The sequence below is a fragment of the Falco punctatus genome (assembly GCF_963210335.1).
Source record: "Falco punctatus genome assembly, chromosome: 5".
In the NCBI taxonomy this organism is placed as follows: domain Eukaryota; kingdom Metazoa; phylum Chordata; class Aves; order Falconiformes; family Falconidae; genus Falco; species Falco punctatus.
In genome coordinates this window covers 7,638,662-7,656,660 of record NC_137584.1, presented here as the reverse complement: position 1 = coordinate 7,656,660, position 17,999 = coordinate 7,638,662, and the positions used below count along the sequence as shown (strand labels likewise).

At 42.8% G+C, this 17,999-nt stretch overlaps 1 protein-coding gene across 1 annotated transcript in view; it reads right to left on the bottom strand.

Annotated features, from left to right (window-relative positions):
• Nucleotides 1-16,686, bottom strand: part of ME1 (malic enzyme 1) — a 187,657-nt gene extending 170,971 nt beyond the window's left edge. The window contains exon 1 of the mRNA XM_080389484.1: nt 14,322-16,686. Within this exon, the coding sequence (XP_080245610.1) occupies nt 14,322-14,423 (102 nt within the window). The 5' untranslated portion in view covers nt 14,424-16,686. The remainder of the gene's footprint in view (nt 1-14,321) is intronic.
• Between the last annotated feature and the right edge of the window lie 1,313 nt (nt 16,687-17,999).

Here is a 17,999-nt window from a genome sequence, read left to right as displayed (position 1 = left end):
TGTGGCACAGCATGGCCTGAAGCCAGAAGCAGGTTTAGCTACACAAATGGATGATTTCTTCCTGCCTATTCAGAGCTTCCATTCCCCCCCAGCATTCAGCCCTGGCCACGATTTGCAGCCCTATCTAATGGATTGTCCTGGGAACAGTAATGCAGGAGGCTGTACATGCACTAACACCTTCTGTACTTGTCATTGCATTAAGGCAGAAGGTAGAAGGACGTGGACAAAATATGCAGGACTATAGAGATAGACACGGGTCTACTTAGCTGTGCCTTTAAAAGCAATAGCAGCCTGCTGCCTGGTTACTGTAAAAACTGGAGGATGATTCCCCCCAAAGAAAGAAAATTGTAATAGATACTAGATTATAGCAGTACAAAAACAACATAGCAAAACATTCTCTAAAACGACTGATTATGCAAAGCCAAGTACTTTATACTAGCTTTGATCCTCAAAATTTCCTAAATGCTGCTTGCCTTTTCAGATGAGAAAACTAAATGACTAAGATTTAATAATCACAATTGCATGACCTAGTTTCCAGTCCAGTGCCCAATCTACTACAATATTTTGTCTCTCTTGCTGAAGTAGAGCTCACTAATTAAAGGAGAAAAAAAAACGTGTGTACTCATAGTCATTACATAGTTCTGAAGTAAGACAAAGAAAGCTTTTAAAGGTTTGTGAAGTGTACCTCAAAGCAAAGCAGGATGAGTGTCCGTTAGTCACACACCCTATTTAAATTTCTAGTGGAACATTATGACATGTAAACTGTACTTTCCTACATTCATCTATTCTTCTTACCCGTTTTACCCACAACATCTTTATTGAAGAATAAAGTTAGAGGACTCAGTAACTATAGAACCAGAACAAAGTTATTTCTTGCCATAAACTACACAAAAGTAAGAAGTTTAGGAAACAAAATTTGTTTGAATGGTGTGTTTCTTTATACTACAGAATTTTTACTTTTTTTTGGTAAGAATTACACCTCAGAAGGAAGAACTTTTTATTTTCTACTTTGAGTTTATCTATGTACTCCAAGAAGCACAAGAGCTCAATACCTCACACAGCCTGGCAGGAGAGCAGAGGCTCCAGTTTCACGCAGATGCCTGACCTGAACACTTCTGCTCTCCTGGCAAATGCGAGGCCAGTGGCTACAAGGCAGAGCTGGACCGGTCATGTTTCCCCAGGTAAGATGGAAAGTGAGATGTTCTACTTTCCCCGAGCTTAGATAAAGTGTTCCTTTCAAGCAGTAGCTGAGGGCGTGTGGTGAAAGCCACCTTCAATACAGAAAAAAAAAAAAGCAGTACAGTAAGACACCTTTGCTGGTACCTGTTTACACCGGCTCACCTACGTTTCATTCTCACCTATAATCGATGTATTTAGTTCAATCACTGCAGTGTTCTAAATGTAAGAATTTGTATGCTCTATACAAAGTAAAAAATAAATACATTTAGAATTATCAAGCTATTTTAAGGGCCATTCCTTATTTCTTCACCTGACCCTTGACTGACCTAGTAAATAGACAGCCATGCCAAATCCGCTACCACATGAGCAAGAGGAAGGCTTTATCCAGCCTTCACTTAGAGAAAGCAATGCAATTGGTAAGCCTCATCCTTAAAGACAACTTGGCATGAAATCTTGTCTTAACACAAAAAAAAAATTATAAACTGCACTGCTTTTATGCCCTCCTAAGACTATAAAAGTGTATGCCTTAAAGACATAAATTTGTATGCTCTAGAAGACAAACAGATGTCTCAAACTGTTGAAAATTGTATTACCTCAAGCTTGTCGTTACACATAAGCTATGCACAGAAATAATACACCAAATTTCATAAACGTCATGGAAAGATGTTTGTTACACAAACTAGTAATTTTTTTCCAAGAGCTTCAGTGAATAAATAACCTGTGCAGAGGAAAAGCTTTGGAACGTATGAAGGAACCAGCTCTCCTTCACCAGGCCTGAAAGCTTTAGACAAAGTCTGTAAAATGACATCTAAACTCAGCAGCAGCCTGGAAAAACAAGGAGCTCAGCGAGAAGAAAGTAGAAAGAGGCTTCACTGAGCTTCAACACTTCAACGTGCTCCTGGGATAGAGGCAATCCGAAACATCCTAGGACAGAGTTATGCTGGAATCAGGACAACTGTCCTGCTTGGGCTCCAGATAAGAGCAAGGTAAGAATTTCAGAGAAAACTTGGGAATGAAGATGTCAAGCAGTCACCTAAAACATCTGATCTGATGAAGACCAACAAGCCTAGGCAGAGCACGGAACAAACTGCTCCCAGATCTCACTCCTGCACAAGGTCTGTCGCAGCACTCTCCAAACCAGCCAGCTGCAACAGGGTCTTTTACCATCTCATACCAACACACTCTTCATGCCAGTCCCTCTGCCACCTTCTCCTCGTCTCTCCTGGCATGCAGGCTCTCTCTTCTCTTGCTTCTTCCTTGGCTGCCCAACCACTTAACTTCACCAGCCACAGCTGCACCTTGTCTGCATCGGCCAACCCACAGCTGTATATGATCAGCATTAATATCAGTGCCTTCGTTCCTCTACAAAGGTCCAAGAGGCTGAATCCCCAGTCTCCTGGTACAAGCTCTTCATTCCTCACTCTGCACTTGCTCCTGGAACATGACTTTTAACAATGGCTTATGCCTGGGAAAAACCAAAGCTACATAAACTTAAGGACCTTAAGATATTACTCTAACTACTGCTACAGCACAAAATCAAGAGTTTGAAATGTATTTTCATAATAACTTCCATTTGCCTATAAATACCAGCAGATAAATTTACCTTCCAATAGTCAGTATCTTGATATCCAGCAAGGATTTTATTGCATATATTTATCATGGACTAAAATGGCTCAACATGTCAGCATTAGGATTCAATATTCTGTACTTGAAAGAATCTTAAAATGTTTTTTCAGCTATTACCCTTCTACTTTACATAAAGAAACTCCATTGTAATTATAACATGTTTAACAATGGCAAAAAGGTCCTACAAAATCTTGAAAAGTCCTTTTTAAGAGTTTTAGAACCATATACTTAATCAGCCACCAGCTGGTGAAGTACTGCATTTTAACGCCTCACAGTTTTAATCTAAGTTTGTTAACTGGATAGTAGTCTCTCCAGATCTTAAGCTAAACCAGAATGGAGACATGTGTGCGTAAGAAGCAAAGATGCAGGAGCATCATCAATACCTTCAAAAAGGCATCTAGCTACCAACTAACACAAACAGGCTCCCTCTGCTTCAGGCACATTGCTCCTGTCTAATCCCTCCAAAAAAACATCATACAAGACTTGAGATTCAAGCCAAGTCAAACCAACATTAAGCGCTTCACAGACTCAGGAACTCATTTTACTTTAGCAATACAGTGTTCTGTTCTGACTTCTATCTGTTAACTATAGAGCTCTTTTGTACTGTTTAGGTAAAGAGGCTTTACTGCCTCTTCCATAAATACACCTCCACACATAAATCTGCTTTCTAAAGTCAGGTATTTGGAGGAAGAAATCCAGTAAGTCAGCTAAGACACCAGTACTGAAAATGTTATAGCATGCTTCATGATCACCACTATGCATTCATCTCCAGGACACATTTAAGGCAAAGATATTTTTTAAAAGTCATTAGTAAAAGCCAAAATTATTTTTGCCTTTGTGGAAAAGGGAATGAGGTATTCCATAACAATTATTTTCTTCTCTTGCAAAGCAGTGATTCTGTACTATCCAACATCCATGCCAAAAGCCAACTTAAAAGTGTATCACTCATGGGGGACAAGAGGAAGTAAGCTGAACTGTGATATCCCATCTGAAATGGATGCTAAAATCATTTAATACCTCCTAAAACCTACTCTGTCTCAAAAATACAGACAATTCATTAATAAGACAGATGAATCTAAAATACTAACTCAAGACTAAAGACTGAGTTTATTTAAGCAAAGCTACATTGAACCAAAAGTGTTTGCAATTTTTTTAAACCACTCGTAGGGATACTTCTTTCACAAATACACCAAAAAAAAGCCAGAACAGTGACTTTAGCTTAATATTAAACTTTGTTATTAAAGAAAAAAATCAGTTTTTCTAAGCCACAGATAACAGTCTCTACTTGAACAATAAAAGTAAAAACCTAAGCATAAACACGCAATGATAAAACGCATCGCTGCTCTATGCTTCATTTACATTTTAAGAGTAAAACGGTGATGAATTTCCTTTGTGAACTCTTATACCAGACAAGTACATCCTGATGTATTTCTACATCTTTGGCTGAAAGCCACAAGTATTCAAAGCATAAGCGCTTTTTTTTCAGTTCTATGTTATGTATTTTTTATGTATATGAAAAGTGTTTACTCCACACTTCCTCTGCTTCCTTTACACCGTAAACAACCTCAAGTCCTGCAGAGTATTGTGTTTCACACAGGAATAGGCACCAACAGTGTCCAAGTAAACTACAGACACTGATTTCAACAGAAAGCACACAGTGCCCGCAAGAAACTGCCTCCAGGGTGCCCTGTGACCTCCTTCTTCTAAGTCAGGATTTTTGCTTCCTGAATCATGCAACAAATTATATTAGCAAAGCTTGAGCTTTGATAAGAACTAAACTTGTTTTCTTATGCATGCAATTCAGGTTTTTTTAAAATTAACTCCTAAAAAAGATACTTACTGAGGAATATGCATGAAATAATTCTCATACAACATTAATTTAGAGATCTGTTTTACCAGAAACATATTTGGCTTTCTCCATGGCATTTTTTCCCTCTGAAATCACCCACAGATTTGCAGTAGTTAAAGTCACTAATTAATAAAAAAAATGAGATTGTGTAACATTCATCATTTTACATTAAAATTAGACTAGTTTCAGAAAGGTTGGACCAGCTAAAAATGTTTATGTTGAACACTGAATTAATATTTCAACATTTCCTTCTAAATGGGCTGCTAGGAATCAAGTTTTAGAAGTCTGTAGAGGTTAAGAGTGCTCAAGCTCTCCAAGTGACAAAGGGGTTTGGTTTTTTAAAAGGATTAATGCACCAGTGCTAATTTCATGCCAGTTTTGCAGCAGCTTCCCCTCCTGAATCCCTCTGCCATTAATTTACTTTCCACTTACACAACTAAAACTAGTGTCAGGTCCTTAGTTCTTTCTCTAGTATCACTCTACAAAAAATTATCTTCCTTATAAAAGCCATGAGCTTATTTGTGATTTTGGTCAAATCTAGATTCCCTATGGCTGTGTATCGTGGCAGTCCTGGCTCCTAGAGGTCTGTTACATGCATCATACTGACAATCCCTTGAGGCAGTCTTAAAATTCCTACTATCTTGCTATATGTCATGAAATCATGAAAATTAGTCAAAATTATAACCCAACATGTTATAACTACACAGCAATTTTCTTACTTGTCTGAAAGCATATCATTATTATTGGCCCTAGAAAAAAATTCTGCAATATTTCTAAAACATAAATTCATAGAGTTTCAATATGCTTGACAGCAATCATTTACTCCTCAATTATAGGTATAAGGCTACTTATAAAATTGCTGTTGAGGGGAGAAAGGGGAAGGTGAAGAAAAGAGTGACTGACATAAAAGTTCAATCTGTGCGGGCATTATAGGGTGAATATTAACATAAACGATTCAACTATATTTTGACACTTTCTCAAAGTAACTATTAGATGGTTCCCTCTACCTTGTTTGACTTCATCCACGACTTTGATATTTTTTGAAGATGAACAGACATCGAGCATGTTCCACTGAGAGCTTGCACAGTTGCAATTTCAGAACCACAAGTCATTTCATAGTTATTGAGAACAGGACACCCACAATAAATACCACATCTTAATATATAATTTATTAAGACAGACTTCTCATGTCTGCAAGCCCTGCTGGAAGGCAGCACCGCTGACTGTGCACGATACCCTTCTCCCTGGATGATAAAGCAGAATATTCTAGTGTCAAGCCAAATGCATCCTCCACCTGACTAGAAACCGTCAGCATCTTTATTTAAACATTTTTATTCCTGTGTCAGGTAAAACATTGCAAGCACCAAAGCTTTTGCCTGGTCTCTGACAAGTTAACATGTAGTCTTGCTACTTCTACCCATCCATTAGGAAGTTTATTCCAAGTCCCACCTGTCCCAGTGTTGCAGACACACGGCTACTGTTTCAAGTTTGCCTGCAGCTTTGCTGTACAAAACTCTGGCTACCATATATTACAAATTGGTAATTCTACAGCATTTTATTGCCTTTCTCCTATAATAGATTTAGCTTTTTGATGTGTTAAACCAGACAATGGGGATAATTACTGTAAAATTATTCCCAGTCACGGGCATGGCCAGCGCTGCTCTGGCACAAAATAAAGAGAAAGCCCCTCCATGAAAGAGAAGGACATTCAAACAAAGCTTAACTAATGGCCTACTACTGTCAAACTGTTTTTAATCATGGCCAAGGAGAGAGTCAGAAAAAATCAGAGAAGATAAAGATGTCTAGAAGCATCCGCCAGAGCCCTGGCAACACAGCAACTCACCAGCCAGCGCACGCACACAGCGCCAGATGTTACAACATCTGGTTTGTGCTAGTAGAGACACGGCCTCTGCGCCCACTTCTACAGAAGCCAACTCTGTGGCTCGTCACAGGGTATGTTCCCCAAACTGGCACCTTTCCTAGTTATATGATAGCTTTGGATCTCCTAAACCTCCCACTGAAGACAGACAATCCCTTACGCTCAGAAGCTGTAAGGCTGTGCCTTCCTCCAATGATGGCCTCGGTAACTTCACTGGAAAAGTCTTTTCAAAGCAAGTTCACAAATCACCAGCTTTTTAACAGAAGGTCGTGTGTGTATACCAGCATGATCAAATATAGCACTATTCATTAAATCTAAAGGTTCTCTAATTTATACCCATTTACAATCTAATTGTTGTTACATAGATGCTTGAAACATCTCAGTGCTACTGTGGCATCACAGCAACCATGCCAACAAAAATACACGTAATTCTTCAAATTCAGTTCCATGCACTAAAGCTTTGATGATAGGCATGTACGTGTACCTCTGGGTCAGAAGTCCACAGGTACTTGTCTCAGTAGGACAGGCTTAACTCAGTGCTGAATGAAGATGATGAATGCATAAAGATGAATGTACATCCATCACAACCCGGCTGGCACTAAACAGGTAAGCAGGTCCTTCCTAACACTGCACCTGTACACAGCAAATGGAATTGTCTGTTTTGTCTGTTCTTTTTTTATTTTAAAGCATCCCACCCTGTTCAACATTATCACTAAGCAGAAAAAAAAAAAAAGAAAAAAAAACCACAACAAAACAAACAAAAAAAACCACATCCAAAACCCACTAGAGGTTTAAGCACATGTTAAATGTCCTACTCCTATTAACACTCACAGAAAGAATTCCTTCTTTTTTTTGTTTCAGGGACATGGAATTGAACAGACTACCCTGTGCATCTCATTACACAGGCACACAAACCCACCGGTGTTCTTATTTCTGTTCTTTTCCCCCTTTCCATGCTACTCTTCCAGCCACAAGGGGCCACAGAGCTCTCAAGCAACCACCACATATTCACTTCAGCCTGGGCAGAGTGAAGGACAGCTTACAAGAGCTCTCCAGATTTGCAGGGAGCACAAAACCACTTGCTACTGTGGCTGAACTCTGAGAATTACGTCCTCCAGCAAATGATGCTTTTGACACTTCTTCGAAACAGCTGCTCCACTGTAAAATTCTCTAATATAAACTGGGAAAACCTAATTGAAGGCTATTAATACGCTGTTTCAGGCCTCCAAAAGTAACGTATTTAGCCCAATGGCAGTGGGCCACTTAGCCATCGGAGCTTGGAGCAACGAGACCTTCGGTGTGAAACCTCGCATCAAGCCCCACAGGCCTGGGCTACAGCAGCCACCAGCGAGTCAGGCACCGAACACACAGCTCACGGGAGCAGGCAAGGAAGGAAAGGAAAAGGCATGACAAAGCAAAGGTGGCACATTTTAACTTGGGGTCACTGCTTAATGCGAAACATTGCTGTCACGTGCATTTCGCTTCCTCCTTTCCTCAGAGGGAAGCAGGGCCGGGGGAGAGAAGCTTGTGCCTGCTGCAGCCGCAACTTCTTTCTTTTTCAGAGACGGCGCCATACAAAAGACTGATTCAGCAGAACTGGATATATAAAGTGAAGAATGCAAAATAAGAACTTCTGTACTCTGAAATATGCTTCTGCAGAAAGCACAAATACTCTCTGCAGTTTATTTTACCTAGACAGAAGTACAATTTCTCAGTGAGCTCTTATCCTACTTGTTGTCAACATGCATCAATAAGATTAAAAAACCAACACCCAATTTCTGTGGCCAGCATGTCTATAAAACCTAGCACAGAAAAGCACATTTAACCTGTTCTAAATACACAAATCGTGTCTGCAAGGTGCTCCGTGCCAGGATTAATGTTTCTATTCAAGTGGCGTTTATAACCAGTGGGCGCAGGATTCCTCAGCCTAAAGAAAAAAGGTCAGCCTCGTTTGATTTAAATTACTGAAGTTCACAAGAAAATTACACAACTGAAAGTGTTTTTAATGCCTGAAATAGCTTCACAGCAAAACAATTCTAGGTTTCAGCTTCTTGTGGTAACTCATACACTATTCAATTGCTATTACTGCTATATAGCTTATTACATAACTTCTCCTTCATTTTATTTGCTTTTAATTCAAGTCACAGACTTTTGTTCCCAGCTCACTGTCTCAGCACTCTTATTTTGTAACTGCAAGTAAAGGACTGGAGGCCAACAGGACGAAAAGAACACCAACTGCAGCAACTTACCTCCTACGTCATGGACAAAGTAGAAGGAGGCAATGAATGCTGCAAGCTGTATATATAAAATGGAAGACAGCGGTTAAATGGTCTGATTTAAATACTTTGTGCTTTTCCCAAGGCTCCTCTTTTATTAATAGTATGAAGGAAAAACCTGTCTTAAAGTAAGAAAGGTGGAAAAAAGCATGGAATTAATTTTTAAAGCCCATTCACACATACTGTAAATAAAAGCACTCGTGCAGGAAACATCCTGCATCACAACTCCTCCCTCGCACCTTCAACAAAGTGATTTCAAGAAAGGAAAATACACTGGCAATGCGAGAATGTCCTCACCCAGCCCTATGGTATCCACCAGTGAGCCACTGCTGAGCTCGTGCCCCAGACAGCTCTGGCAGGAGCCAGCCTCACTTGGAGAACCTCCTATTTTACACTGCCGTTCCACAGAACAGCAACTCCAGTGTCAGAGAACCCAGCAATAGATCAAAACCGCGATGCTCACCAAGCACACAGGCAAAATCAATACAAGTTCACTCTAAAAGGTTTCAAAGACCAGATTGATTTGCTTTCTCTGCTAGCACAACCACTGTACCGTTTACTCTTGTCAAAGACCAAAAAAATAGAATGTGCTTATCCTTATCAAGATCAGAATTGCTCTGCTAGATGATCTGATGGGGCTAAGAACCAGGAAATATTACTGTTAAAAATTACAAAGTTGCAAAAGGTAAAAAGTTTATAGGGAAAAAGGGAGGTAGACGATAGTGACAGTGATCAGCAACTGTAGCCCCCTCCAAAATTCCTCAAATTACACCTTTAATTTCACACGGAGCTGACCACCTTCCAGTCTAAAAGACACTATCATACTTACTACCGCTTAATAAGGAATCATCCCTTGCAATGCCAAGTAACCTCCAAAAAAACTATTTTATGAATGAATATAGATACTTCTAATATGCCATTTTAAGGACTTTTTTCCTCCTCCACGCCCAGCTTCGTCAGTTTTCTTCTCAAAATATCTATCTACAGCTAAGGGAAAAGCAACACTCAATGAGCACTGGCCAGTCCAGAGGAACCCAGCCAAAGTACACACAGGTTTAAGATATGAAAATACGAACATCACCAATGGAAGGAAAAAAAGACTTCTACTGCTTGGTATTTGACAAAATAGATTTATTTAGAGAAGCTTCTTAAATGTTTCATCTCTTTTACCCACCAGATAGAGAAAATCTCACTGGAATGCTTCTGATTTCTCTGTTGAGGTCTGGGGTTTCTGAGGCCCATTACAGGGTCACCAACAAATGTCAGAGTTTTAAGGCCCTTTTTATACGTCACCGACATCAATCACAGGATTATACTTTCTCAAAATCAAATTTGATTTTAGTGAAGCAACTAGCTGTATACAGAACAAAATGTATCTGTGTTTTACAAGCATTCTCCTCCCACTGTCTGAAACACAGGGGCAAAATGGGAAGTCCATGCTTCTCTCTAGCTCAGATAACAATTTCGCTTGAATTAAAAAAAAACAAAAACAAAAAACTCCACAAACTTTAAAATTGTTTTGCAGTAAATTAATACACATAACTTATGTAACCTGATAGGAAAGAACAAGTATTCATATCTTAATAACCCCCTAATAAACTGCTCATTCCCTCACCCTGGAACTGATTAGTCTGAGAAAGTATCACCAAAGGCGTCCTTCACTCTTTTACTCCTTCTGAGGGATCCAGTCTGGCCACTGTCAGAAATAAGACGTTGCAATAAATGGACCTTTGGTCTGTTCCAGTACAGTTCTTACATAGTAAATCCCATAGAGAGTTACTGGACTGACAGCCAACAACTAATGTCACAGCTTAGTTGAGAGGGGTTAGTATTAAGCATCTGGGGAGGGGGGGGGAGCCCTCCAGCACTTATATTTAATAGAATCGCTAATTTCCTGCTTGCTGAACCGCTCTGCATGAATATGAAAGCAGCCTGTAAGCAAAGTACTTCTCCAATGGCAGTTTCTCAATCAGGGACGTGTTTAGACTTGGCAACTAATGCAGGCTATTGGAACAGTTTGGTATTGAAATATGTGTTTGCATATTTTCACACTGAGATTCTGAAAATAAGCAGCTTATGGGAACTTATGATTCATTTAAACAATATTAAAAGGCAAAAAAATTAAAGATGAGGTGAAAGTTCAGTGCTAAATGATTTGGGTGCTTTAAAACTGCAAACTTGTACATTGAATAAAGCATAAATGAGATTTATAGGAGGAGGAGAGCAAATTAGTTTCACCCTTCTGCAATTCATCAGTTTAAAGAGCATATAACTCCCAGCTAAAGGTTGCTAATGCAATCTATTTCAGTGAAAAGTGAAACTGTTTGTTTTCCTTGTATATTTCCTTGCTATTCACAATGTGTTTAAGTTGCCTGAGGGGAAAAAAAACCCAAACAAACAAAAACCAATTACTAAAAAAGTTCTAAATACACTTTTAAACACTACAGACCTAAAATCTCAGATGATAAACTGAATCATTATTATTGCCCAAAGAGCTTACTACGTATCCTCAAGTAATTAAACTCAGTATGTTACAATCTGCTGTTCCTCATGATTTTTGACGCGTCCCTGCTGCTGAGATGGGGCAAGCCACTCAGTGACCTTGTAAAGGCAGCAATGGTTTCATATGTAGGCAAAAATGCCCTGATGGGGAGGGGGGGGGGGGGGGGGGGGGGGGGCAACAAAAAACCCAACAAAACACAAACCCACTAAGCATTTTTATGAAGTTTTCCTTCAGTGAAGTTTGTACACGTTTGTGAATTACTGACATTGCCTAGGGCTTCAACATACTTCAGCGCTTAGTATGTTCTGGAAATTTTGTCATCCAGGTAGAAGTAAAGAGGAAGCGGAAAAGAAGACATTTGGGTGTTTACCCTGGCATCCCTAGAGCCCTTTCTCGCACCTCTTCCCAGCCATCATGGTCAAGTATAAAAAGTGATGTACACACCCAATGTGCAGAAATCCAGCTTTATTGTTGGATGAGTGGGGCACTAAGTGGAGGTAGCTATTTATAAAAAAAGTAAAAATAATCTAGCTCCTTATTTCTTCTTACATCTATCTTTAAAGAAGTCCAAGTGTAAATAGTTCCCCGTCAAAATTTCAACTTGTCTGAGACAAGGAATGCATTATTTGAGGATGCAAGCCCCCAAGCTTTCGCATGTTCTAGCACACTTCAGCTTTAGCTGCTTGACAGACCAGCTGTCTTTGGCTTAAGAGACCCCAAAAACATCATTTGTCTTATTTTTCTACTAGTGACTGCTAGATACCATTCTCAGTACTTACAGTCTACTTTTGCCAAGTATATGCAAATAGGACTATTCAAACTGGTACTGGATCCAAAAGAAAGTGCTGATACCAAGGAATTGCAGCTCTTAGGCAGGGCCCAAGAGATAGAAAGTTCTGGCACTTCTGCAGAACTGCAAACAATCCCTGTACTTTAGAATCATTACAGGAGATATTTTATCTACTTCAAATTGAATTCTCTGCAATATGATGCTTGTTTAACAGCCTTGGCAATAGAAAGTGAACTGGGAGTACCGGCTCCCCTGCATGCAGGCAGGCCACAAGCTATCAAACTGGCAACTATGTTGGCAGCCCTCAACATATTTAATTGCACTTCCCATGTATATTTAAATATTTGGCAATCAGATATATATATATATATATTATGGAGTGCATGCATGTGTCTGTATATATATATATATCTATAAGGGTATAATACATCCACATCCACCAAAAATCACTTGTCAGTCAGAAAACTGGATCACCCATTGTTCACTAGACCAGGACCAGGCTCTCCTCACATGCAAAAAGACTGAATTTTTCAGCTGACCTTTTCTAACACCAACCTCTGCATTAGCTGGGTAGCGGGTAGATGTAGCTGATAATGAACAACTATTTTTTCCTGCTTCTCTGCTGCACCATACATATGTGCTATGCCACAGCTGAGGGGGAGGGGAGAATAAAGCTTAAGCCAGGAAATCAAGCAAGACCCTTCCTCATTAGCACCTCATCTCCAGGTATGCTGTTCAGGGGCAAGATGTATGATGGTTGAGGGGAAAAAGGTAGCAATGACCCCGCTTTGCTACCAACTGCCCTTTATCGACGCACTTTAGAATAAGCCCCATTTTACTTCTTAAAATAAAGTGGCGTTTTTTCTCAGGTTGGCTTTCCTGGTTGTTCTGAATCAGACTTTTTCCGTGAATACTGCAGCTGCTTAAAAGCAATCCCAAGCAAAATAGTCTCTCCTTGGTTTCTTCTTGGGAGTTTTCTATTTTGGTTAATTTTCCTTTCACCTGACCTCAGGAGGCCTTCTCAGGCCTACACGTAGACAGACATAAGACAGCCTCTGAGAAAATTTTGTAGTCAAGCACCAAGACTAATAAAAGCGCTATTCATCTAACTAATACGTGGAGCTTTCAGCGATGAGTCAACCTATCCAGTAAAACTAGAGACATATTTTTTGTCAATTGACACAACCCAGCAGTAAGTAAAATGACTGCCTATACATTCTAGTGCAGAGGCACAAGACAGAGCACCGTTAAAAGTAACGTGCAAGAACAAATTTGGGGCTAATGACTTGACCAAGGCTTCATATACTAGGTGTGGCTTATTTACCCGTTTTTCATTTTAGCAGCGAATCCAGGGCCCGTCATGCCCACAAAGTAGATTTTGCCGTGTGAACTTTGCATCTTTATCAGAGCCGTGCAGTTACTTACTCAGCGTTATTTTCTCCAGATTAGCTTAACATGTTTAGATGCTTGTATCAAGCTGAATTACTGTTCTTAAACAAATGGGAGATGTGTCAAAAAGGTTTTGCTGTGTAACGGCAGCTCTTGCAAGCTGGGTGCCTTTGCCGATGCACAGCAGAGGGGAACCGGAGCTGAATTTCACTGCAGGCGGAACGGCGCTGATAAAATGCCCCTTCCACCTGCCAGGGGATAAAACGTAGGACGGCAGGAAAAGCCAGGCCCTCCCGCAGGGAGACAAGGTGGGGCACCCACGGGAAAGAGCGCTGGCAGAGAAGGAGGGCACCGGGCAAACACAGGCACGGCAGCGGGACCTCGCACCCGAGCGGCACAACTCCGCGCAGCATCCTCCGCCTCCCGCCGCGGCAGCGGGGATGGCGCCGCCGCCCGCCGCGGGCTCCGCGCCCCGGGGCTGGTGGGACGGGGGCGGACACGGCGCTCGCCGCCGCCCGCGGGCCCCCGCCGCCCCGAAGGAAGAGGAAACGCCGCCCGGCCCGCAGGAAGTACCGCCGCCCCACCGGGGCCCGGCACGGCGGCCGCTGCGCGGGGGCGGGCCGGGCGCTCCCCGGGCGCTGCGCCGCGACAGGTGGCGGCGGCGGGAGGCGGCCCGGCCCGGCGCCCCCCCGCCTCGGGCCCGGCTCCGGCCGCGGCGGCAGCGCCCGGCCGCGGCAGGTTTCTCCGTCCCCCGCGGGCGGACGGCGGGCCGGGCGAGGGAGAGGGCTCCCGCCCTCGGCGCCCGGCGGCCCTGCCCCGCCCGCCCCTACCTTGTTGAGGTGCGGGTCGCGGAGCACCTCGTAGCCCCTCTTCATGGTGACCTGCAGGGGCCGGCCGCCGCGCCGGCTCTCGGCTGCCTTCCCTGCTTGCATGGCGCGGCGAGGCTCGCTGCCGTCAGGTCGCTGCGGGAGCGGAGGCGAAGCGGCGGCTCCTCCTGCTGAGGTGACCGCCCGGCGGGGTGGGATGATCCTGCCGGCGGGGAGGGAGGGAGGGGGCAGAGCCGCGGCGAGGCGCCGCCGCCGGGGGGGTCACCGGGGCGCCGCTGAGTCACCGGCAGCTCCGCGCAGCGCGGACGGGCGGGCGCCCAGGTGCGACGCGGGGCAGCGCGGGGTGCGGGCCCGAGCCCCCCGGCGGGCCCGGCGGTTACGGAGGCTATGCAGCCCGCCCTGCCTCGGACCGCCGCGGGGAGCCTCTCCAGGTCGCCCTGGGCCCGTTAGAGGCGGGCTGGTCTCCGTCACCTGCCGAGGGGGAGATGGCAGCAGCCGCTCTCCCGCATCCCGCCGAGTGTCGCGGGGGGCCCGGCGCCGGGAGCTCCCGCCGGGCGCTGACAAGCGCCACAGCCCGGATCCCCCGCACCCGGCCACACGCTAGAGCTGCGCCCGGGCGCTTTAGCAGCAGTCGGGTTTCACTTTCCTTCTACTGTTAAACGCCGCTGAAACCCAACCTTCCCCGAGGGGGCTGGGCTGCAGCGCTGTGTGCGGCCAGGAGCGTGTGTTTGCGGTGATTAGCGGCGGGCTGCGGGGGCGCGGCGTGCCGGCTTCGGCTGTGCTGTTTGGGGTCACCCTGCTCGGCGGGGAGGGTGTTAGGGCAGAGCAGGTGTTCAGCTGCTGCGTGCTGCTACCCCTAACATTTGTCTGCGGTATGTGCGGGAATTGTTTGCATGCAGTCCATCATGCACTGTACGACTGTGGCTTTATTCCTCTAAACTCACATCTGTAAGCAGAAATAATTTCCTTACAGATATTATGGTCCTGCTAGAGAAAGCACACAGTGTAAAATGAGTGGCTAGAAAAATACTGAAGGATGGAGGGCTCTGTCCTCTGTTGTCAGGCCACGAACAGACCGAAACTTTGTAGCTCTTTTAAACTTACCTCGTCACATCTAATCTGTAGGCCTAGTGTCCATTCTAGTACCTCATAGTTTATTAAAAAATAAATAAATAAAAAAGGCTCCCACAGAATCCAGCCTCTTCTGAACTTCCTGTTAAGTAGCTCCAAAAAGTTCATTTGGGGTTAATTAACAAAGGAAAGTTCAAAGGGTTCCAAGTCTATATTTCTGGAAACTAGATTAGGAAGTCAGCAGAAAATTCGGTAAATAAACTTCTCCCTCAGTCCATCGTCTCAGAAGTATTATGGAAAGCAGTATTAATAAAAAGCTTTCAACAACTTTTAAACCTGGAGCCTTTGTGACTAATTTTCCAGCTGTCCTTGGATTTGCGTGGGTAGCTGAATATCTGCCTACCCAAGTACTGAATATTACCTTCAGTAGGTATCATGGATATCAAGGTTGCATTTTAGGTCTTTCTTAGTCATGATAAAAAGAAAAAGCAACATGGAAACAGCCCTTTTCCTTTCTTTATGGGTACACTGACACCATTCTGATAGAATACTAATGTAAATGCAACATTTTTTCCAAGAGAGAGCAATGTACATTGGTGTAATTTTTATCTTCATGTTGCAACAGTGTCTATAAAAAACACCTCTTTGATTTATGCCAAAAGTCACTGCAATCACTGTGAGTACCTGTGTTCTGAGGTCTGACCCCTGCAAAGGGCTTGTCCTCACTCACCTCACCCCAGTTATAAAAGGTATGTAATGAAACAGCTAATTGAGGTGAAGTTCATTTGGATATTTTTTTTTTCATGTGATCAGACTTCAGAAAACATTTACTATTGTAAGTACAAATTTATTCCTCCCTGTCTTCCTAAAAAACAGAATTTATTCTGTTTGTTATGTTCAAACACTAATAAAAACAAAATGTAACTCTCTGTTAGGATGAATGTGTCCCTGAGTTACAAGAATGGCAACGGACCTTTTCAGCGGATGACCAAAGAAACAAGAAAAAGGCCACTTGGGGCCTGGAACATTTTAGCATGTAACAGGATTAGGAGGGATTTATTTGTCCAAGTCTGCTTCTATTGATTGCTTTCCTTGCTAGTGTTCATAACCTCCTGTGTATTTTGTCACGTAATTGTATTGCGTTTGCAGAGTATCTTTGAGCAAGACAAATTTTAGAGTGGCTCTTCAAGGACCTCACATTTGAGTTGCAAAACCAGTTCAAAATGGGCCAAAGGAATAACGTTCAACAGTTACATCTGCAGTCAGAGGTGGTTATTCCAAAAGAAAGACGGCATTGCACAATAAAGCTGTAATACAAGAATACAAATAAAGCCTTTTTAAGTGGCCAAATTATTTTTTATGGCTGTGTATGTGATATAGGTATTTCTGCAAATGTTAGCCCACGTTAAGATAAATTATTAGTGAGCATCCTGTGTTATCAGGCTGTTTGTGACAGAAAATACAGTGGCTTTTCCCTTCTGGAAGGTACCTGATTCTGTTTCTCAAATGGTTTCTATATGGAACACTTTTAAAACTCCTACTTATAATTTTTCATAAGTACCTATATAGATGATTTTCTCCTCCTACCCCCTACACTTACCGTCTCTCTCAAATGTCTCCGGATGTACTATGGACATATGGAAAGCTCTACTTGAAATAGAAAAAAGAGACTAGAAGGAACATTGGTCATCTAGTGTGCCTTTGTATCTCAACCTAGTGTTAAAAAGCTCCAATAAATAAGGCTTCACAGTCTGCTTTGGAAAGTCAACTGTAAGGAGAAAGAAGTACAGGAAAGAAAACTTGTTGCCAAAGTAGTTAATTAAGATGACTGACTCAGTTTAAATATTTAAGAAGGGAGCCTGGGAAATGTCCCTCTGTCAGACTATGACTGATCAGAGGATTTGGACCCCCTCGAACCATTGTTTGAAGCACTGCTGAGTCTGGGATCTCTGTATCCTGCTGTGGCACTGGGGAGGAGTTAGCTTCCAGAGCTACCAGTTCGGAAGAAGAGAAAGGGAACTCCTACATCCTGATGAAAACACCCAATTAACTAGTATTTAGGGCGGTACTTGTATTTCATGTCTAACATACCCCATCAAGATCGGTAGTTGATCTATTACCAACTGATAAGTGTTGCGTGCTCACTATGGGTGGCGGTACTCCAGCCAAGACCTCACCCACCAGCCCTGAATCAGCTGAGGACTTCACATGTTTTACCAATGGCAATTCCCTTTACACTTCTCAGCACAATGTTTGCTTTTTTTGCAATAGTGCAACACCATTAACTCATGCTAGGTTTGCAATCCAGTGTAACCCCATGTCCTTTCCTGCGGGGATATGACCTGAATGAGTTCATAGAATCATAGAATTGTTTAAGTTGGAAAAGACAATTTTAAGATCAAGTCCAACTGTTAATTTAGCACTGCTGAGTCTACCGGCAAACCATGGGCCTAAGTGCCACATCCACATGTCTTTTAAATACCTTCAGGGATGGTGACTCAACCATGTCCCTGGGCAGACTGTTCCAAATGCTTGACCACCCTTTTGGGGAAGAAATTTTTCCTAATATCCAATCTAAACATCCCCTGGGCAACTTGAGGCTGTTTTTTC